We start from the raw sequence: 22,670 nt of genomic DNA on the forward strand, positions 1-22,670 counted from the left end.
TGTAGCTTGAGATTGACACGAGAAGGTGGAAACAATGAATTTATGTATGGTCCTTGAGGTACAATGCTGGCCACAAAGGCAAAATCGCATACACTTCTGCAACCTAGAGTGACCACAAATCAAAGTACACTTAAGGTTGTGGTGCTAATTCTCCCTGATTCCATTTATAAACTGAGTTTTCAAGTTGTTGACATGAATTTCAGTGAGGTGTTGGGTAACATAAACCAAGCTAGTTATGGCCTGTCTGGTGATTCAATGGTTTGACCCATTTGGTGTGCGACAGACCAGCAAATTCCAGGTTCCTATCCCTGACCTTTGAGAAATCTAATCTTGGGTGGGTGATGATGGGTGGTATAATTGGCTTGGGCTATGAAAAGAGAAAATCAGACCAGATCATTTTGCCTATCCAGTAGAAAGTACATGTGAACGAGGATTGAGTACAGGTTTGATTCTGATTCCTTCCATAGTCAAATGGAATGGACACCAAGGGAAGAATAGGAGGCCATTCAGCCCCTCGAGCCAGTCCTAACATTTAATTAGCATCTTATCTCCATTTACCTGTCTTGGTTTCAGATCCTTTGCCTGTCAAAAATCTACCAATCTCAGCTTTGAAACTTTCAGTTGATCATCAGCCTCAACAGATTGTTGGGGCATGAGTTTCAGACCTCCACCGCCTTTTGTGTGAGTAAGTTCTTCTTGGCAACATCCCTGAATGGCCTAGCTCTAACTTTAAGGTTATACCCCTTGTACTGGATGCCCCCACCAGAGGAAATAGTTTCTGTCTTGTCTACCCTATCAAATCCTTTTATTATCTTAAATATCTCGAATATATCACTCCTTATTCTTCCATACTCAAGGGAATACAAGCGTAATCTATGCAACCTGTTCCTCATAATTTAATCATTTTCGGCTGGTATCATCCCAGTGAATATGCGTTGCACGCTCTCCAAGGCCAAATACATCTTCCCAGAGTGGGAATAGAATCCTACAACTGAAGGGCTGTCTAGATTCACACATGACCACTCGGGCATTCTATGAAAGATCAGTTGGTGCATATGGAGGGCGACACCAAGGGACAAAATTTGGGAATTAAAAAAAAAATTGGCATAGGGTTAGTGAAGTCCAGGATAATATCAACAGGACTGAAGCAAGATTGCAGATTGAGGAGAAAGAAACCTTCCATTCTTAGAGGTTAGCAGATACGCAGAGTAGTGTTTTACCAAAAGCAGTTAACGGTGATTAATAACTTTAGAGAAAGAGCTGGGTGACTGTCTGATTAAGAATGGGATTAAAGGTTGCAAACAGATGTAGATGAAATTGCTTTGAAACATCCTGTTCCAATTCTAATGGAACTATCATCCATGGAATATGACCAGGCAGGGTTGAATAATCCAGATTGTAATGGAGATTAATTTGTTGGTATTTTTGTTTGATTGAACAGTGACAAAGTTCAGTATTATCTTCCCACCAGTTTTACCTGTGGTTATTAAACTCCCTTAGGAGGTTAAATGAATTGGGGAAAGTTCGTCTCAGTGTATAAATTGTACATGATCTGTTAGGATGAGTGGATTGATGGGCTACATGAGCGTTCCCTGTTTTACAATGTTTCTTTTAAATAGAACACTAAGGCAGTTTGGGGTTGTCTATCTTAATCTCTCTCGCTGTTTCTCATATTGCACATGTAAATACATACATATATGTATGTGTGTGTATATATGTATTCATGTCTATATATATATATATCTGTATGTTTGTGTATATTTACAAAATGTATGTACTATATACATAAATATTTTTATACTCAAAGATCAATCTCCTGTGGCATTAAGGAAAGATAGTGAACACCAAATATAGTCTTCAGGTGAGCCAGAGTTAGAGAGGAGAGGATAATTGGACCAGGATATGCGGACCTAATTCACTCCACTTTTTCAGGCCTGAATTTCTGACATTACTTTTACATAATACTTTGATTTTGTCTTATTTTTGGATAAATCACAAAACTTAGGCCAATTTGGGAAGCAGGGCGGTAGAGGTTGACTGGAGTTTAGGTGTTTTTCTGAATTATAGAATGCAGAGCTGAGAGAGATGAACACGAGACACGATAACACCATCACTGATGGGAAGGTGTAACAGCAGTGTGACATGCTTAAGTAGATATTTTCCATAATAAATGTGGATGTAGAAGTGCGCAAGCAGATATAAGACTTCAGATCATTTATCATGTTTCAGCCTCCTTCAGTTGTTCAGCAATTGGTACATTGGGTGTGTGGCTTAATGGACTTGAATCTGATGTCCTCTGTGTTCAAACAGCACAATGACACTCAGGGCTGGATTTTAAAGGCTCTCCGATGCTGGGAACGAAGGCGGGGGGTTGAAGATCACACCGACCCCGACGCCGGCAGGGCCCATACCGATCTCAGCAGCAGCAGCGAGGCCTCGTGGCGGCCCCCCCACCCCCCAGCTGCTCAGTGATCGGACCCGCATTAAAATATGCAAATGGATGCTTATCTTTCATTAACGTGTTGACTGCAGCGATTCTGAGAGCAGGTTCCGATCTTCATTCCGGCAGCCGGCAATGCCGCACCATGGAATCCCCGTTCGGGGGAGTGGGGGGGGGGGGATTCAGGCGCAACTCCTGTGGGGAGTTGGGGGGAGGAGGAACTTTTCTCAGTGCGGAATGGTGGGGGAGCGGGATTAAACTCCTTAGATTGGTTGGGGAGGTGATGGGAAGGGGTAAAGGACAAAGGTTCTGAACTTTGAGGGGGGATTGGTAGGGGAGGTTATATTTTAACGGTAGGTATTTTGGTGAGGAGGAAAGGCAGGAATGATGTGATATGCCATTGGGGGGGTGGGGTGAGAGAGGGCACGGAAAGACTTTTTTATTCCTTTTTAATGACTAACATTACTGTATGCAGGCCACAAATATTTCATTTTTTAAAATGCAGGCCTCAGTATCTCAATTGGCACATGGGTACGATGTAATGTAGTTTCTGGTGGCTGTGGAGTGAACTTCAGCATGAATTGGCTGGAACCAAATCCCGGCTCCCACTCAAATGAGCAGAGCTCCCTGGGGAAAAACTAGAAAATGCTGGGAACACTCAGCAAGTGAGGCAGCATCTGCGGAGAGAGAGACACAAGAGTTAATGTTTCCGGAAGGTGACCTTTCATCAGAACTCTAAGATGTTAGAGATGAACAGTTTTTAAACGAGTACAGAGCCAGGAGCAGGGGAAGAGCAAAAGGGAGAGGTCTGCGATAGGGTGGAGTGATAGATGACAAAAGTGATGATGTACAAAGCAAAATGAGGTGATAATGAGACAAGCACAGAGGCAAAAGATGGGTCCAGAGTAAGTGTAAATGGTTACAGCAGAAGGGGGAAGAAAACTAGCAAAATCAAGCAAAGAGGAGAAAGCTGACCACGGCCTAGGAATATAGTGAAAGAAAGGCAGATAGACCCCAGAGATGTGGAGTTCCCTGAGAAGCACCCTCATATATCACTAGCTCAAATCAGAATGGGAACAGAATCCCAGAACTGTAGATTTCCAAGGCAGGGAATTAAAATTACAATTTATTAGGATTTATAAAATTGGGTGATGTACTTGGGACAGAAAGCGATTCTTTCAGGGTTTCACTTACCTTTTAAGGAGACTGCTATTTCAGACTCCCTGTTAAAAATGTAGGGTGGAGTGGTAAGCTGACCTCATTTAGACTTTGTTGTGTCACACAATATAACATTCAAAGCATTTTAATTCTTGCAGTAGCAAACTTGTCACACAAGAGGCACCAGAAGAGGTTCACCCGACAACAATGAGAATGATTACCAACAGACCTTGCAGAATGATATTTGATCAGATTTATGATATATTGCACGGAAAACATATATACTGTTTGTTTAGCATATTAATCCTTGGGAAAATTTGTCCATTAATGAGCAGTGTGGCAGAGCAACAGGAAAGCACAAGCTTCAAACAATGTCAGTCACTTGTTGTGTTTTCCCCACCATTTTTAGATTTGGCTAATGCTGGTGAACGGAAGAGAAGTGTTGGTGACAACAGCAGATTGACATGCTTTTAACCCAGTCACATGGCATTCCTCTGCCCACTACTCAATGGAAACCTCCGCTTGTTGAAAGTAGGTGGTCTTTCGTCTTGTGTTGGCTCAAAAGGTGGGTGGGTAGGGGAGTTGGCAGGTATTTGGCCATGAGGGGCATCACAGCGAAGCTGATTTCCAGTGTTCACCTGCTATCCGTTCCAGCCGATTGAGCAGAACCTGGATGATTTCCCCACCCCCTCCCTATTCTGTTGCACTGAGTCCAATTGTAACAATTGCTGCCCAATTTGGGACTGTCATTATTGGGTGGGGGTGGCAAAACGACTGTGAGATGCACAAAATAATAGAGAAGAGACACCGGCACCAGTGAAGGTTCTCCACTGTTGCTTTCCTGTTCCACTTCCTTACTCTCCCAGCTGGCAACCTAAGGAAAACAATTACAATCCGAGGCGGGATAAATAAAATTGACAGGCACAAAAATAGAACTAATCAAAATATAATTTTTCAATAGATACCTGAGTATATTTTTCATACTATAATGAGACACATGCATATTCAATCATAAAGACATTAAGAGTACTATAAACCTGAGATACAAATCATTGGAGCCATTTCTTGAAGAGCATTTGACAAGAAAATAGTTACAAATTAGCATGATAAGCATTAACCTTCTGTGGTTCGTCTCCACCTTCCTGTTGTATATCCTTATAAAATATAGTAAATTGCCAGTGACATTTCTCACTGTTGATTGTTAAATCTAAAATTTTGTTAGTATGCAAGATGGTGGTGGTGATGGGGGAGAGGCTCCACAGAGCCACCTAATTGCCAGAACCTGCGACTGCACAAAACTGAATGGGAAATGTTGACATACCAATTTACAATGCTAAATGTTGACACAGAAGCGTGACCAGAAATTGTGACAACAGGAATCAAGGTTTGTGGACCGGACTCTATGCATGGTTTTTAATGCGTTATATATAGATATTTATCCAAAGATTAGTTAGGAAACTGGCTGTGTGTTCTCACATACAAGGTGCCACTGCTATCCAAAAAGATCTTGTGTGCTACCAGAAAAAGCTTCCTGTTGGAGATAGAGCAGCCCATAATTTCTGGGAGCAACCAGCAAAGCAGCTTTTCTGCTCATTGTGCTGTATATAACCTTCCTCAGCCTTTGAGAAAAGTGTAGCACCCAGCTGTACACAGTTGAATGAACATGTACGAGATTCCTTTGCCTGCCTTTCTAAAAAGGCTAATGTCTTTGTTAAAAGAACAGAGGGCGGGGTGTCATTTGAACTTGTAAAACCTGTCGGTCACTTAATAATAGTATGATTTTAGCCCAATTGTTGTGAACCGTGACTTAAAAACAATCATGCACACACACACACACACAGCTTTTTACATTGTGTCAAATGCTGTTCAAACAGATCTGCAATGTGAGTGGTGCAGTCTCTGCCATACAAATCATTTACATTCATATAGCTCCTTCTCATGTCACAACATGTCAAACACAAATTAAATTTGGAGTGCAGTGGAGTTGCTATGGCAAGTGTGACCAATGTGCAGAAGTGACCAAAACTCCTGACAACAGGATGCAGGTTTTGTAGGCAGGAAGTGTACACACTCTGCATGATTTTTAGTTATTTGTATATAAGAGTAATTGAGAAGCTGGCTTTTCAATGTGCACAGAACCTAAACAAAGACAGGTAGGAAAGTAAGTTGTGAAGAGGACATAAGGAGGCAACAAAGGGATATAGATAGGTTAAATGAGTGGGCAAATGAAGTATAATGTGGGAAAATGTGAAATTGTCCATTTTGGCAGGAAGATTAAAAAAGAAGCATATTATCTAAATGGTGAGAGATTGCAGAGCTCTGAGATGCAGAGGGATCTGGGTGTCCTAGTGCATGAATCACAAAAGGTTAGTATGCAGGTACAGCATGTAATTAGGAAAGCTAATAGAATGTTATTGTTTATCGCGACGGGAATTGAATACAAAAGTAGGGAGGTTATGCTTCAGCTATACAGGGCATTGGTGAGACCACATCTGGAGTACTGTGTACAGTACTGGTCTCCCTATTTAAGGAAGAATGTAAATGCATTGGAGGCAGTACAGAGAAGGTTTGCTAGACTAATACCTGGAATGGGCGGGCTGTCTTGCAAGGAAAGATTGGACAGGCTAGACTTGTATCCGCTGGCGTTTAGAAGAGTAAGAGGCGACTTGATTGAAACATATAAGATCCTGATAGGTCCTGACAGGGTGGATGTGGAAAGGATGTTTCCCCTTGTGGGAGAATCTAGAACTAGGGGTCACTGTTTAACATTAAGGTGTCGCCCATTTAAGACAGTGATGAGGAGAAATTATTTTCTCTGAGGGTTGTGAGTCTTTGGAATTCTCTTCCTCAAAAGGCAGTGGAAGCAGAGTCTTTGAATATTTTTAAGGCAGAGGTAGATAGATTCTTGATAAGCAAGGGGGTGGAAGGTTATTGATGATAGGTGGAAATGTGGAGTAATCAGTTCAGCCATGAACTTATTGAACGGCGGAGCAGGCGTGAGGTGCCAAATGGCCTACTCCTGCTCCTAATTCGTATGTTCGTATGAACAGGCACTGTAGTGTAACTCCCTAAAGCTGCTAAGCAGCGTATAATGCAACGTGACTGTTGTTTCCCCAGAACCCAGTTCCACTGAGGTTGTCACCAGAAGTAAGCAGTTAAAATGAAAAATGAAATTGACTAAGACCTAGGGAAACATAATCTGCTATTAATACAAATCATAGCGGTGGGGGGGGGGGGGGGAGTGTCAGGGGGAGTCATTTTAGCTTAACTTTCCCTCACCTAACAAAGATTTAAAATAATTGGCAAAAGGACGAGAGGGGTATTGAGGAGAAATTTTTTTACATGGAGGCTTGTTAAGATCTGGAACTCATTGCTGAAAGGGTGGTGGAAGCAGATTCTATAGGAAGTTTAAAAAAGGCAATTGGAGATACAGAGTTATGGGGAAAAAGCTGGGGTGTGGGACTAAGCTCTTTCAAAGACCCAACACAGGCATGATGGGCCGAATGGCCTCCTTCAGTGCCGTCTGATTCTATGCAGTCAATGATGAGTAAAATTGGGTGGCTGATCTGATCACTTTGGTTTCCCACTGGGTAATTTAGGTTAAAATGATCCCTGCACTGTTTTGATTTGTTTTAAAACAAAAACAATTTTCATTGTTATAGTGCCCTTATAATGCAGATCAACAACCCAGGGCACTTCATGGAAGCCTAATCAGAGGGAAATTGGCACTGAACCAAAGAATGTCATCTTAGGAGTGGTAACTAAAAGCTTGGTCAAAGAGCTAGGTTTTAAGGAGGGCCTTAAAGGAGGAGAGGTTTGGGGGGAGAATTCCAGAGCTTAGGAACTATACAGCTGAAAGCACACCTGCCAGTGTTAACATTGCAGAGATTTACTTCTCAAGGGAAAGTTGACTTTAAAAAAAAAGTAATAACAGATTTTCCTCTTATAATGCTGAGGATAAATAGAAAGAAAGACGTGCATTTCTGTAGCGCCTTCAAAGATCTCAGGATGTCTCAAAGCTCTTTACAGTCAAGGAAATACTGATGAAGTGTAGTCACTGTTGTAATGTAGGAACTGTGGCAGCCAATTTGCACACAGCAAGCTCCCACAAACAGCGATGAGATAATGCCCAGATAATCTGCTTTTCTTACTAATGTTTATTGCAGGATAAATATTGGCCAGGACACTGGGGAAAACTCCCTTGCTCTTCTTCGATTGCTCAGTTTAACATCTCATCTGAAAGACGGCACCTCCCACAGTGCAGTACTGTACTGGGAGTGTGTCAATCTAGATTAGATGTGCTCAAGTCTTTGAAGTGGGACTTGAACCCAGAACCTTAGAAGGCAAGCGTGCTGCCCACTGAGCCAAGGCTGGCATTAGATAGTGATCAGCATCAAAAAGTCAAATCAGCAGACATTTACAATGCGCTTTGAACGTAGCAAAACGTTTCAAGGTTATTCACCAACACAAGAATGGGCACTGAGCTGTAGTAGCAGTTCAGTGGAAGTGACCAAAGGTATGGACAAAGAGAGAGGCTTTGGAGAAGGTTTTTGGGTTGGGGAAAGGTACGAAGGAAGCAGTCGTTACCAGGGACAGCTGCAGTGTGTCGGCTCAAAATGGCTGAAGGCTGTACCAGTTGCGGGGGTGAGGGAGGCAGAGCTGGAACAGCTCAGTGCAGAGACTTGAAGACTGGAAGGGGATGGTGGGGTCAGGTAAGGCGAGGCCATGGAGGGATTTGTGAAGAATGATGAGGATCTTGAACTCAATACATCAGGGTAAGCAGTGGAGAACAGAGGGACAAGGATGTGTGTGGGATAGAATGTGGGCAACAGAGTTTAGCTGCCCTACCTAGAAACAAACCACTGTCAACTTAGCACTGTACATTCATTTCTTTATGTAAGTAGTTTGTGGCACAATACAAGAGCATTGATGTGATCTGACTAATTCACATAAAAATACAATGAGATCGAGACAGGTGTACAGTAGATCAGGTGTTGTTTAACAATCTGGGAATGTCTGGTCACCTATTGTGACTGCCAGACTGTGTGGGGATCACCTTCTCTTGCCCAGATCCTGCATCTTGCGTGTCTAGGGGCAGACTGTCGAGGGTGATGCCTCGTCGCTCGCCGAACACTTGCTCCTGTAATTCAATTATGTCGTGCCTGATGTCAGCCATCATCAGTAGGAGGAAGTCAAATGATCCAGGAGGGCCCTGAAGATAAAATAAAACCCAACACTTAATAAATAGGTCAGAAAGTAACTTCCTTCTGATTTCATAGCAAACCCCCATACAACTTTGTTCGAGTGAGTATTTTATTTAATTTCCTTCATATCTTTAAAAATACAACCTTATAATTTGTATATGCCAGTGGTTTCCATACTAAGGAGAATAGATCGTTAGCTGTATGCTGATTTGTTTGAGTGGGTGAGATGCCAGAGTTAGGCTGAAACCATGGGCTCGAATTTCAGCTCCTGCCAGGGCCAGGAACCAAGGCACACGGGCATAAAATTAGCACTGCCGGCCTGTGTACCGGTTCCCCAGCTCCATTCCCCCGCCTCCCCCCGCCATCAGGCCACATTCCTGGAGGCAGAATGGGGGGGTGGGGCCAGGCAGGACTACCTGCCCGCACGTGGCCGGTAGCCAATTAAACCAACGAACAGCCTATTCAGGCCTGTCAACGGAGGCCAACTGGGATTTTCCAGTCGGCCTCCAAGTTCCTGAGGCAGCGGGGGCCAGTTTAGCTGGCTGGTGGTGGCCTCCCGGTGGCAGACCTGTGGTAGCCTGGCTGCAAAAGCCATTTTTTATTTAAACTTTTGAAGAAAAGGTTGGAGTGAGGGCACCTTCGTTTTGAAACGCCCTTTCCCTGACTTACCTTCCATTGCAGCCGCGGCTGCTTTCAAGCTGGCAGGCCTCTGATTGGCCCTCCAGCTTCGAGAGCCCACCCACCAACCTTAATTGGATGGTGAGCCCACCCTCTGGCCATTAATTGACAGCCTGGGGAAAATCACACTGAGTGACTGTTTCCCTCACATTGCAAGCTGCTGACAGGAATTCAGAGGTCCGCAGGAAAATCCTGCCCCATGTAATAAAAGCAAAATACTGCAGATGCTGGAAAACTGAAATTAAAAACAGTAAGTACTGTAAATACTCAGCAGGTCTAGCAGCATCTGTGGAGAGAGAAATAGAGTTAACGTTTCAGGTCTGTGACCTTTCATCAGAACTACTCCATATGCTGGTTCAAATTGGGACCATCAAGATCAAAACTCAGAAATTAAAAGCAGGCCATTCTATTTTCATTTTAATAACAAATTCGAATTAACAGAAGGATTGTCCAGACCAGGGCCGGAATTTTACGGCTTCCCCATAGAGCAGGCTGGTGGCAGAAGAGAGAGCAAAGAATTGAGTGGGATGCAGTGGGGGGGCCTGTTCCCGACGCTTCCCGCCTCCACTGCAATTGTACGCGGGGTGGCGGTGGCGAGAAACGGCACGCCTGCCCCGGGCCAATCAAGGCGCTTAAGTGCCTCCTCCCACTGCCGCTTATATTTTACCTGCGGTGGCCGGACTGCAAAAGCCCCAAGAACACCGGCAGGTAAAACCTGGTGCTCTTCTTGTGGGCTGTGGGGGGGAGGGGGCCCTCCTGATCGGCCACCCTGTGCCCCAAGGAGGGACTGCCCCTGAAGCTCCAACCATCCCCAATGCACAACGCTTCCCCCACCAACCGACACCCCTTACCTTGCCGGGTCCTGGCCGATTGTCTCTGGCGAGGCCCTAAAAACCTACCTCCTTTCCCAGGATGTCCTGCCTCTTCCTTCTGAAGCTGGGTGTAGTCCTATTCGTGGCCACCGCTCCCAGTGGCGCTGCTGGGACTAAGAGCTGCCGGCCCGCTGATTGGCCGACTGCTCCATTAGGCGGGACCTCCTGCCTCAAGGAGGTGGAAGTCCTGCCCAAGACCAGTTAAGGGCCCAGGGAGTGAAAAATCATGGCGTGGCTCCCCAGGCCCTGCGGAGGCGGGCTTGTCACTGACTGTTTGGCCAGTGGACGGGGCCTCCCACCCAACGTTAAATTCCAATCCAGGTGTTGGCTGTGGTGACATTGATTTAGCCAGGTGCACTGATTTTAGCGGAAACCCTCTAATGCACGCTCACACAATATGGGTAAATGCCCCTCACACTTATTGGCTTCTCAAGTGTCTACCATCATTCAATAATTGAGGAAGAAAGCACTCGCACACTCTGCTTTTCATCTTATCATTTTGTCAACACATGCACAAAAAGGTTAAAGGAAGAAAGACTTGCATTTATATAGTGCCTTTCGTGACTTTGAGATGTCCCAAAGCACCTTCCAGCCAATGAAGTACTTTTGAAATGTAGTTACTGTTGTAATGTAGGAAGCGCTCACTTGCATGTGACATGTGAATTTGACTATTGAGATCATGTGCCCAGTGACGATATCTATTACTCGTGCTTGATTTACTAACCAGAAATGCATTAACCACATCTGCATTCCCAGTTAGACACATGTGGTCTGTGCCTCATGTATTACTGAGCTAATGGAGCATCCTGTGCATCTATAAATCTGGGTTTGTGGATGGCATTACTGAACTTCCAGTTTTCTCCTCCTCTCCCTGCGTCAGTCCACAGATTCCAATCTTCCTGTGCAATGCACCAATGCAACTGCCATCATTGGTCATATGCCAATGTTGCTTCAGGTAATGATGTGATAATTAAAGTCACTTTTGTAGGCAATAGATACTTTTCTGCACAGGTTCTATCTTTTCCCCTTGTTCCAAATTCCATTTCTGTTATCAGTTATCTTGCTGGTTTTGTAGACTTCCTGTGTTGAAGTGAAAGGCACTTGTGCATGTCAGTAATCTCTGATGTGTAACATCAAAGTTGCATTAAACTGGAGAGAAAACAAAATATCTCCAGGTGCAGCAGCTGTTGAATTTGTGCAGCTGTTGCTGACATAACAGGAAGGGCGCCTACCTTTAGAACAGAATCACGCAATACAGGGCACTCAGCAGCAAGGAACCTGGGAATGCTGCAATTGTTCATCAGGTCAAGCAGCATCGATGGAGACAACCGAGGAGGTATAGGTGTAGACCCTTCCTAAGAATGTGCACACTCACACATCGCGTGCACGAGCAACAAACACACAACACCTATCACACGCCAAAACACACCACATGCAATACACAAAACACAGAAAATGGATTGAGCTGTACAGTGTTTAAATGGAGAATAGGAAGTAGTTGAAAGGTGTAAATAACATTAACATGAAACAATAGGGAGAAGTATTAGGGAAGAAATTCAGGACAATCAAATTGATACATGGAATGCATGAATAGCTGAGGCAATGGGGGACGTGTCCTACAGACTGCCCCACCAGCAGTTTGATCGTGCTGACCCATCCCATCTCTCCCCCTACCCATCCCCCACCAAGAAACACTAATCCCACCCTTCCCATTCTTCTGTTCCTTTTTAATTCCTGCTCATCCTTTAATTTATGATTTTTCAGTTCTAACAAAAGGTATGCACTTGAAACATTATTTGTGTCTGTTCTCTCTGCAGGCGCTGAGCGTTTTCAGCATTTTTCTGTTTTTCCTTCAGGTTTCTAGCATTTGCAGTTATTTTTTTGCCTTTTAGTTAGAAAAGTAAGAAGACTAGAGGGAGAATCTGAAAGCACTAGCACCAATTGAATAATTAGGATTAACGCTCTCTTGTATTACATGTACTATCCAACCTGCTGGTGTGCAATTAGGATGTATGAAGATACAGGCTTGTGCAGGCTTACTGCTTTTCCTTTGATTTCATATGTTTGTATATTTCCATACACCTCTTTTTTTAGTCCATTCTTTCCTTACACTGATCCTACCCCCATTGTTGTGGCTCAGTGGGTCAGAAGGTCCTGGGTTCAAGTTCCACTTCAGAGACTTGAGCACATGATCCAGGCCATCGATCCAGTGCAGTACTGAGGGAGTGCTGAACTGTTGGAGGTGCTGTCTTTTGGTTGAGGCATAGGCCCTGGCTCCTTTTGCAGGTGGCCATAAAAGATCACACGGCACTATTTCAAAGAAGAGCAGGCGAGGTCTCTCTCGTGTCCTGACCAATATTTATCCCTCAACCGATATCACAAAAAAATAGATTATCCGGTCTTTAGCACATTGCTGTACCTAAATTGGCTGCTGTGTTTCCTACATTACAACGCTTCAGAAGAACTTAATTGCCTGTGAAGTGCTTTGGGGCATTCTGAGGTTCTGAAAGATGTTGTGTAAATGCAACTCTTTCTTTCCACCTTAAAGGAAAGAATGTATATTTATCCCAGCAGCATGCAACCAATTCAAAGAACTTTTACTTTACTTTTCTGAGGTGCATTTAGTTTCATCCTGCCTTTTGGAGCAGTGCTGTCAAACTCTGTCGACTGCTTTCCCACATCTATATTGTACTGTGCCTCCTCATGCAAAGAGTCTTCGCTTCTTAATCCTCCAAGGGAGAACAAAGGACTAGGAACAAGAGGAGGCCCCTCGAGCTTGTTTCTGCCATTCAGTTAGATCATGCCTGATCTGCGTCTCACATTATGTTGGATCATTTGTTATTTAAAATTAATGTTGATTTTTGAAGAACACATGTCACAGGTTGTGCTTCAGCATACTCGTGTCATGATAGTAATTCTATTACCACATGAACAAGCTGACTCAATTAACTGGTTCTGAATGATTCCAAGACCAAGCATGTAGCTCCCCAATATCTGTGGAAGATCAGAAGACCTAGGAAAAACTAAGTCTGCCTTTGGATTAAAACAGAGCGGTAGGTTTATACTTGATGTGACGTTACCTGCATGGGTAGTGATGGTTGCGCTTACTCTTGCTCCTTGACGTAGAACCATACAGAGTAGTTTCACCTATTCCAGATACCATGGATCCAATTTTAATTCTGTGCAAGTGGGTGGGTTTTGGGAATGAGTTAAAATCTCACCCCATGCATAAGACACAAGATCAGCCTGGGTCAAATAGAAGGAACGATTTGCATTTATATAGCGCTTTTCATGACCACCAGAGGTCTCAAAGCGCTTTACAGTCAATTAAGTACTTTTGAAGTGTAGTCACTGTTGCAATGTAGGAACCGCAGCAGCTAATTTGCAAACAGCAACCTCCCACAAACAGCAATCTGATAATGACCAGATAATCTGTTTGTGTGATGTTGATTGAGGGATAAATATTGGCCAGGATAACTCCCTTGCTGCTCTTTGAAATAGTGCCATGGGATCTTTTACATCCACCTGAGGGGACAGACCGGGCCTCAGTAACAGCTTCCTGTTGCCTCCAACTTCAGTCTGTTTTCCCTTGGCTTGCCATCCCAGCTCGTTGACTCCCAGCTTCTCTTGATGTCAGGAAGCACTTCTTTACACAAAGGGTAGTGGAAATCTGGAACTCTCTCCCCCGACCCTGACAAAGAAAATTGCTGTTGAGGCTGGGTGACAATTGAAAATGTCAAAACTAATTGATGGAACTATGGACCCAACTTGGGTAGATGGAGTTAAGTTACGGATCAGCCATGATCTAACTAAATAGTGGAACATGCTTGGGGGCTGACTGTTTTACTCCAGTTGTTGTGTTCTACTATCTTTAGTCCTGTGACCCCACTTTAACTCTCTCATTGCCAAAATGAGAATGCTGCTTACAACCCTGAACATAAATAAGGTCTGAGTCATTTTGACAATTGTGCCATGGCCAGTTGAAACTGGACAGCAAAACAAAGGGGCATTGTTTTTTGAAATGAAAACAAGAAATGCTGGAACCACTCAGCAGGTCTGGCAGCATCTGTGGAAAGAGAAGCAAAGTTAACGCTTCGGGTCAGTGACCCTTCGTCACTGAACCGAAACGTTAACTCTGCTTCTGTTTCCACAGATGCTGCCAGACCTGCTGAGTGGTTCCAGCATTTCTTGTTTTCATTTCAGATTTACAGCATCCGCAGTATTTTGCTTTTATTTTAGGGCATTGTTTTTTTTCTTTCTGTTGAGGGTGTCAATGTTCACACATCAACAATCACCTGTCATGAATATACCTGAACTGAAGCTTGGGACTTGTGAAATTCAGTTTTCTAATCATTTCTCTAGGTTTACAAAAGATTTTCTTCAAAGGTCTTTTTTTCCCAAAACTAGCTCATTTCTCATTGCGCTGCTCATGGGTAGTCCAGAGTCCAGGCACAGTGGCAATGTTTCGCTGATAACCTGGCCTGTTCCTTGAAGGGCACACTGTGCTGAAGTTAGACCCTAAGATCAGTTACAGCTTGTTGGAGAAGTTATCAGATTGCCAAGTCCTTGTAAATTTTTGGCTCCAGGTCAATCTGCAGTTTCCTTCATATGTAGCAATTAACCTGTAATTGACTTCTACGTGAAATGAATGCCTTCCTCTGTTTGTACTTTTGACACTTAGACATCTATGGTATGATCAATTCTTCAGATTTTCCACATATATGGATATATATGAACAGAGTTGAAAATCAATATTTTTTATGTGCACTCAAGATTTCTTACTGGTAGTCCACGTGGTCCTGGATGACCCCTGTCGCCCTGAAAAAGAACAGTAAAGATTCATTAATGATTGGCCTTTGAACCAGATGCAAGCAAAGACAACCACCTCCCTTTACTCTGGTCACCGAGATCAGAAATATATCATACTGTGTAATGTCAGGATTGAACTTGTTCAGACGAACACCCTCGTAATGACGCTGTTCATGTCCATAAATAAGTTAACATGTTTGTAGAAAGCGGACAAAGGACCATCACCGACATGGGTCCTGACTGACGGTAGCAATTTGAACCCTGATGTACAGTCCACTTTATTCCACATTGAATTTTCTCTTAATAAATTCAATGAATTCTCATCGTAACGCACCAGTGAAGTTTAGTAAGCATCTTAATCAGATACTGAAAGATCTACTTCAAACCAAAATCAGGCTAATATAAAAATGTGTCAATAAATTGGATGTTTGTCTTTATGATGGTGACTGTAACCAAAGTTGTATTGAACAGCCTTGTGCATATGAACAAGGTATGAACTGCCATCTGTTTGAATTTTATGCATTTAAAAAAAATTGTTTTGAAGTGCTTGGTGGCATGTCTTCACTTCTGCTGAGTTGTCGGGGTCTGGGTATGGTTATGACCATTAGCTGCTAACTGGTACACTTTGATACTTTGAAGAACATCTCCAGTATGATCAGTGTTCTCAGAATATTTGTGTGCCAGCTTCGTTCAAGCGGTAACATCCCTGTCTCTGATTCAGTAGGTTCGAGGGTTAATCTCCACATCCAGACTTGGAGCACATAATCTTGGTCATCTTTCATAAATGGGCAGCACAATGGCAGGTGCAATTTACATCCAGAAAAGTGCAAAGTACTGCACGTCAGAAGGAAACAGTACACAGAGAGTTCAGGACATATATTGAAATAGCTAGGGAGGAAGTTGATAGTGAGGTCAGCATGGCTGACTAATACAGAGCATCAATCAACAAAGCCAATATAATACCAAATTATAGAACTAAAGCTTGTACAACTAAAGGAGTAGAATACAAGTTGGGGCGGCACAGTGGCGCAGTGGTTAGCACCGCAGCCTCACAGCTCCAGGGACCCGGGTTCGATTCCGGGTACTGCCTGTGTGGAGTTTGCAAGTTCTCCCTGTGTCTGCGTGGGTTTTCTCCGGGTGCTCCGGTTTCCTCCCACAAGCCAAAAGACTTGCAGGTTGATAGGTAAATTGGCCATTATAAATTGTCACTAGTATAGGTAGGTGGTAGGGAAATATAGAGACAGGTGGGGATGTTTGGTAGGAATATGGGATTAGTGTAGGGTTAGTATAAATGGGTGGTTGATGGTCGGCACAGACTCGGTGGGCCGAAGGGCCTGTTTCAGTGCTGTATCTCTAATCTAATCTAATCTAATCTAAAAAAAAAAGTTGGAAGAGGTCACGCACAAACTATATAAGTGCTCAAATGCCAGACTTGACTCCACACCCTCACTGAGTCAGAAGGCCATGGGTTCAATCTCCACTCTCAGATTTGGAGCACTTAATCTAGACTGGCACTTCAGGGGGTGTGGCATTGCCCTTTTTTGGGTAAGAACTTGGCTGGAGAAAATACTATTTGAAGCAGAGCAGGGAGTTCTCCCAGTTTGGTGGCCACCATTCCTTCCTCAACCAACACCGTCCTTGACCTCACTTGCTGATTGTGGGATCTTGCTGTGTGTTGATTGACTGCTGTGTTTGTTAACTACATTGACGCAAGTTGTCTCTTCTGCTTTCACTGAGTAGTCCATACCCAACTATAACTACACCAAATAAAAGCATTCTTGCTTGCGCAACACCTCTGCTCAGTCCGCAAGCATGACCCCGAGTTTCCGGTTGCTTGCCATTTTAATTCCCCACCCTGCTCTCATGCCCTCATTTCTGTTCTGAGCCTGCTGCAGTGTTCCAGTGAAGCTCAGCAGAAGCTCGAGGAACAGCACCTCATCTTCCGATTAGGCACTCTACAGCCTTCTGGAATCAACATTGAGTTCAACAATTTCAGAGTATGACTGTCATTTTAAAAAAAATGTTAATTGTTTTTATATCTTTAAAATTTTATTTTATTTTTTAACCACGTGCCTGTCTTAAACTGGGTTTTTCATGGTTTTGCTTTCGAACATAGCTGTTCATTATTCTGCCATTAACACTCTCTCTGGACTAATGCTTTGTCTTTTACTGCAACTATTAGCACTCCATTTGCCTCTTGTTCCATGACATCTCTGTCATTTAATCTCTACTGCCCTCTGCCCTATCACACACTTTGCCTTTTGTTCTTCTTCTCCCTCCTCCCCCACTTTCACTTGCTCAAAGCCCATTACATGTCTAACCTTTGCCAGTTCTGGTGAAAAGTCACAGACCTGAAATGTTAATTCTATTTCTCTCCCCACAGATGCTACCAGACCCGCTGAGTATTTCCACTATTGTCTGTATTTATTTCAGATTTCCAGCATCTGCAGTATTTTACTTTTATAACACATTCTTGTTTTGGTTTCAGATACTTTTCCCTTCCTTTTTTGGAGGCGTTGTTTTTTGCTAAGGTCAACACAGTGCCCCCTGCCCACTCTCGCCCCCCCCCCCCCCCCCCGCCACCCCCACCTCCCCACCTCCAGTTACTTGCCGAAGTGTCAGTTCTTCATGCTTGAGCCTAAGCAGTGACTGTTTAAAAAGCTATTTAAATGTGAGAAATTTAAATTGTTTCCACTGGTCGGGGAATCTGGAACATGGGGGCACAATCTCAGGATAAGGGGTCGATCATTTAGGACTGAGATAAGGAGAAATTACTTCACTCAAAGGGTTGTGAATCTTGGGAATTCTCTACCCCAGAGGGTTGTGGATGCTCCATCGTTGAAGGCTGGGATAGATAGATTTTTGGTCTCGCTGGGTATCGAGGGATATGGGGAGTGGGCAGGAAAATGGAATTGAAGCCCAAGAACAGCCATGATCGTACTGAATGACGGAGCAGGCTCGATAGGCCATATGGCCTGCTTCTGCTCATATTTCTTGTGTTCTTGAGAGCCATCACACTGGGCCCGATTTTGTCCACAAATGTGCATCTTCCAGTCTGAGTCACTGAACCGTGATTAGGAGTGAAAGTACTGGCTGACATTTCACCTCCTTTGCTCTGGGAACTGAGGCCAATTGCAGTTCCCAACTGCAGCTCTGGCTAAGATCAGCACGAATCAGCAATCGATCTTGCAACCTCCCCAGTCTGTACAGCTCAGCATCGCACCAGTAAGTGTATTTAATACCAAATCATTCCGATAGGATTAGGTGAAATAGGGTGGGAGGAGGCTTATGAGGAGCATAACCACCAGCATTCAGCCTGTATCTGTGCTATAAATTCTGCATAATACAACCCTTAAACCAATGGGAATTGCATGCATTGTCTCATGAAGCATCCAATGTATGGACTGAAACAGGTCACAAATGAGAAAATAGGCTTCATAACAAATATATGTTCAGGAAAAATGAGGTCAATGTAACTGTACCTTTTGTCCATTCTTTCCTGGTGTCCCAGGTGCACCCTAGAAATATAATGGATAGTTTTAGTCTGAAAAATATTATATCATCTGAGGGCTGATATTGCAATGTTTGGTGCTATGTTATTGGACATGGACGTTTGGGGCCCATTTCAATTGTCTGGCACAACCCCAGTGAGATCAGCCAGAGACTGAAGCATTGGGAGCCTCTGAGTCAGAGAATTGTGGGTTCAAGTCTCACTCCAGAGACTTGAGCCACATAATGCTGGCTGACACTCCCAGTGAGCACTACACTGTAGGAAGGTTTTTTTTTTCAGATGAGAAGGTAAACTGAGCACCCATTTGCCCTTGAAAGTCGATTTAAAAGATCCATGGCAATATTTCGAAGAAGAACAGGAAAGATCTCCCCAGTATTTATCCCTCAAACACCTAAAAACAGATTATACGGTCATTATCACATTGCTGTTTTTGGGATCTTGCTGTGTGCAGATTGCCTGCCGCATTTCCTACATTACAACAGTGACTATACTTCAAGAAAGTACTTAATTGGATGTAATGTGATTTGGGATATCCTGAGGTCGTCAAAGGCACCATATTAAATGCAAGTCTTTCTTTACTTGTGTGTATAACATGCCTGAATAGCAGCAATACCAAATTATTTCACCCCACTGTCTTTTAAGGAACATTATAAAAGTTACTTTTCATACAAGACCAATATACCACTAGAATTATCCGCTGTAAAACTAGTAAACGGAGATTCAGACATAAGTCCAACAATTACATTGCGCAATTTAATTTATGATCACTTACACAGAATCACATTAGATAGAATCTTATAGCACAGAAACAGGCCATTTGGCCCAGCTGGTCTATATTGTTGTTTATGCTCCACATGAGCCTCCTCCCATCCTACTTCATTTAACCCTATCAATGTAATCTTCTATTCCTTTCTCCCTCTTGTACTTTTCTTGCCTTCCCCTTAAATGCTTCTCTGCTATTCACCTCAACGACTCCATCAGGTAGCGAGTTCCATATTCTCACCACTCTCTGGGTAAAGAAGTTTCTCCTGACTTCCCTATTGGATTTATTAGTTGTCTTATATTTATGGCCTTAGTTTTGGTCTCCCCCACAAGTGGAAACACCTTCTTCATGTTTACCTGACCGAACCACTTCATAATTAGCTCATCCTCAGCCTGCTTTATTCTAATACAGTTGAGGGGAGGCCTGTGCCTTCAGCACAGCTGAGATCAATCCATATTTCTTCCTACCCTGACAGCTGCGTTTATTAGAGTGCAGAGCGGCACGTTCAAGAGTACACAGGCCTATTGGAGCTGGGGCTGATGAGGCTGAGAGTGGTGCAGATATTCCCTACCCTTTCATCTGGTGGTGTAGCTTTTTCCAGCTGCCATTGATTGCTTTTCATGCCAGTGAGACAGAGACATGAGGTGGAAATTTCACAACGCTACACAGATACACAGCTCTCTGAGGCCATGGATACCACTGCAAATGCTTTCACAATCTCTTCATACTGCTTGTCAAGTGGAACCAACATCCTAGGCTCAGTAATGGACTAGCAAAGTCAAACCAGAGTGTCACAGACTCATATAGTACAGAAATATGATATTCAACTCAACCCCCGGGGCCCTCTCTCTGAAGCAGGACTCCCCCCAGTCCAACTCACTTGCACTGTCCTCATTGAGCCCACTGTCCTCATGCCCTCAGATGAGACCAATCAATGGCTGAGATTATTGGAACCAAAGGCCTTTTCTATTCCTGAATTTTGCCTGGTCCTGTATTTTGATAAGACTATCCCCAAGGGACTGAAGCATTGGAACAGGACAAATCCACACAATGTGTCAGAAATAAAAGCAGGAGACCTTCTGCACTGTGCATCAAGCAGTACAATTAACAAATGGTGAGCAAGGTATGGATGTTGGCTGCAACCTAGTAGCTGTGGCTCAGTGGGCAGCACTCTTACCTCTGAATCAGAAGGTTGTGGATTCAAGTCGCCCTCCAGCGACCTGAGTGCAAAAATCATGGCAGATGCTCCAGTGCAATACTGAGGGAGTGCTGCACTGTTGCATTTGCTGTTTCTCAGATGAGACATTAAACTGAGGCTACATCCGTCCTCTCAGTTGGACTTAAAAGATTTCACTGGACTATCTTGAAGAAGAACAGGGATGTTCTCCTAGGTGTCCTGACTGATATTTATCGTTCGGTTAATATCACAAGAACATATCATCTGGCCATTATTACATTGCTGTTTGTGTGCTGTGTGCACATTGGCACCCATGCTTCTTACATAACAACAGTGACTACAGTTCAAAAGTACTTCATTGCAAAGTGCTTTGGGACATCCTGAGGTTGTGAAAAGTGTTATATGGATGCAAGTCTTTCTTCATGGAATCTATACCTAAGCAAGTGATAAGAGAGGCAAACCAGGGAACACGGGTGTCTGTTAGGCTACTGTGGCCCATAAATATCAGCATTGACCAGTGGGCCGAATGGACTGTTTCAGTAAAATTTGATTCAATGCAATCCATTTGAGTGAACAGAAGAATTACAAACTATCGTATTGCGCATATTCCACTAGTATCCACAGCATAATTCCTCAGCTTTAATATTTTAGTAGACAATTACTATGACTATTTTCATAAGATGGGAAAAGCTTATAATGGCATGTTTAGTTTGGCTGAACATTTAATGGACTCCTGAGATGCTGAGCAGAGAAACGTGGTGCCTCTCCAGTGGGCAGGTTGATGTGGTGTGTCCTATGATCTGGAACTCATGGCCATAATGGTACTTCAAGTTGTCACTCCCCTCCCGCTTGTGGAGCAGGTGGCTGCGTCACCCATGCCCTGTGTGGATTCGGTTCAGTGCTGTCCACTTTCTTCAAGGGTTGTCGAAACCAGGGGCCTCTGCTGTTGGGTCAGTGATGAGGTGCTGGTTCTTTATGCCGCTCGTGCCCCAGGATTTCATCCATCCGGATAGTGTGTTGATACCAGCTGCATGAATAATAGCTACTGTTCCCCAAAATGGCCAGCGCGATTTTAAGCGCTTTCTTGGTAAGTTTCTCAAGTCCTTGAGAATGGTAAGGTCAGTGCTGCTATTGATTTTTCCATCTCATAAAGCAGGATGACCAAATAGCAGGAGGGGCAATGTGGGACAGCACCAGGAGACACTCAGTCGAGATAAAAACCAGGGTGAAATCTGATCCGGAAACTCACTGGAACATCATGAGGGAGCACAGCCAGAACACTTCGTATTGCATCAGTGGCCCTTGTCTACTCTGCTGCAGAATACTGCTCTGCCTCATGCTCCTGCTATGGGTTTGCCTATATCTGTAATTTTCTCTCGTCACCAAACCTCGAAGATATTTGCACTCCTGTAATTTTGGCCAACCCCAATTTTAATCGCTCCACCATTGGTGGCCATGCCTTCAGTTGCCTAGACCCATTCCTAAACCTCTGCCTCTCTACCTCTCTTTCCTCCTTTAAGACGCTCCTTAAAACCTACCTCCTTGACCAAGCTTTTGGTCAGCAGCCCTACTATCTCCTTATATGGCTCAGTGTCATATTTTGATCTATAATGCCCCTGTGAAGTCCCTTGGGACATGATCCTGCAGCCGCCACACAAAGATTGTGGACATTCATCTAAATGTTGCTATGAGGACAGTGGCAGGGATGCTTAAGCAGGTCATGATGTTGAAGTCACCATTTTCCCTCACTTTTGTCATTTAGCAGTACAAGAGCAACTGTGATGCATGCACACACCATAAAATTCACTTACCACCGGACCTCGTCTTCCTCTCTTGATGTGGGATTGATCAGGGATGGGACCCATGGGGCCCATGTCACCTCTGGGTCCGCGTGCGCCAGAGGCTCCTGGAGGTCCCATTGGCCCAATGCTGCCTTTAGGGCCTGGATTTCCTGGTGGACCTTGAATCAGAAAAAATGGCACAATGTTCACTGGACAAATGGCATGTTAACTTTATTAATCTCAATTTATCAACAGAAACTTACATTTATATAGCACC

The 22,670-nt window shown here is 43.8% G+C and overlaps 1 protein-coding gene across 5 annotated transcripts in view; it reads right to left on the reverse strand.

The window, feature by feature from the left end:
- Positions 1-2,947: 2,947 nt before the first annotated feature.
- Positions 2,948-22,670, reverse strand: part of LOC137350656 (collagen and calcium-binding EGF domain-containing protein 1-like) — a 159,911-nt gene continuing 140,188 nt past the window's right edge. The window contains exons 8-12 of one of the 5 annotated variants that reach the window (XM_068015460.1): positions 22,424-22,572; positions 18,644-18,679; positions 15,135-15,170; positions 8,655-8,810; positions 2,948-3,117 (exon numbers count right to left, since the gene is read on the reverse strand). In XM_068015460.1, the coding sequence (XP_067871561.1) occupies positions 3,079-3,117; positions 8,655-8,810; positions 15,135-15,170; positions 18,644-18,679; positions 22,424-22,572 (416 nt within the window). In that variant the 3' untranslated portion in view covers positions 2,948-3,078. Of the gene's footprint in view, positions 3,118-3,784; positions 4,473-8,472; positions 8,811-10,331; positions 10,405-15,134; positions 15,171-18,643; positions 18,680-22,423; positions 22,573-22,670 lie in introns of those variants that run through there. The other 4 variants (XM_068015459.1, XM_068015461.1, XM_068015462.1 and 1 more) reach the window with 4 other exon arrangements.

Source organism: Heterodontus francisci, chromosome 35, assembly GCF_036365525.1.
Source record: "Heterodontus francisci isolate sHetFra1 chromosome 35, sHetFra1.hap1, whole genome shotgun sequence".
Lineage (NCBI taxonomy): Eukaryota > Metazoa > Chordata > Chondrichthyes > Heterodontiformes > Heterodontidae > Heterodontus > Heterodontus francisci.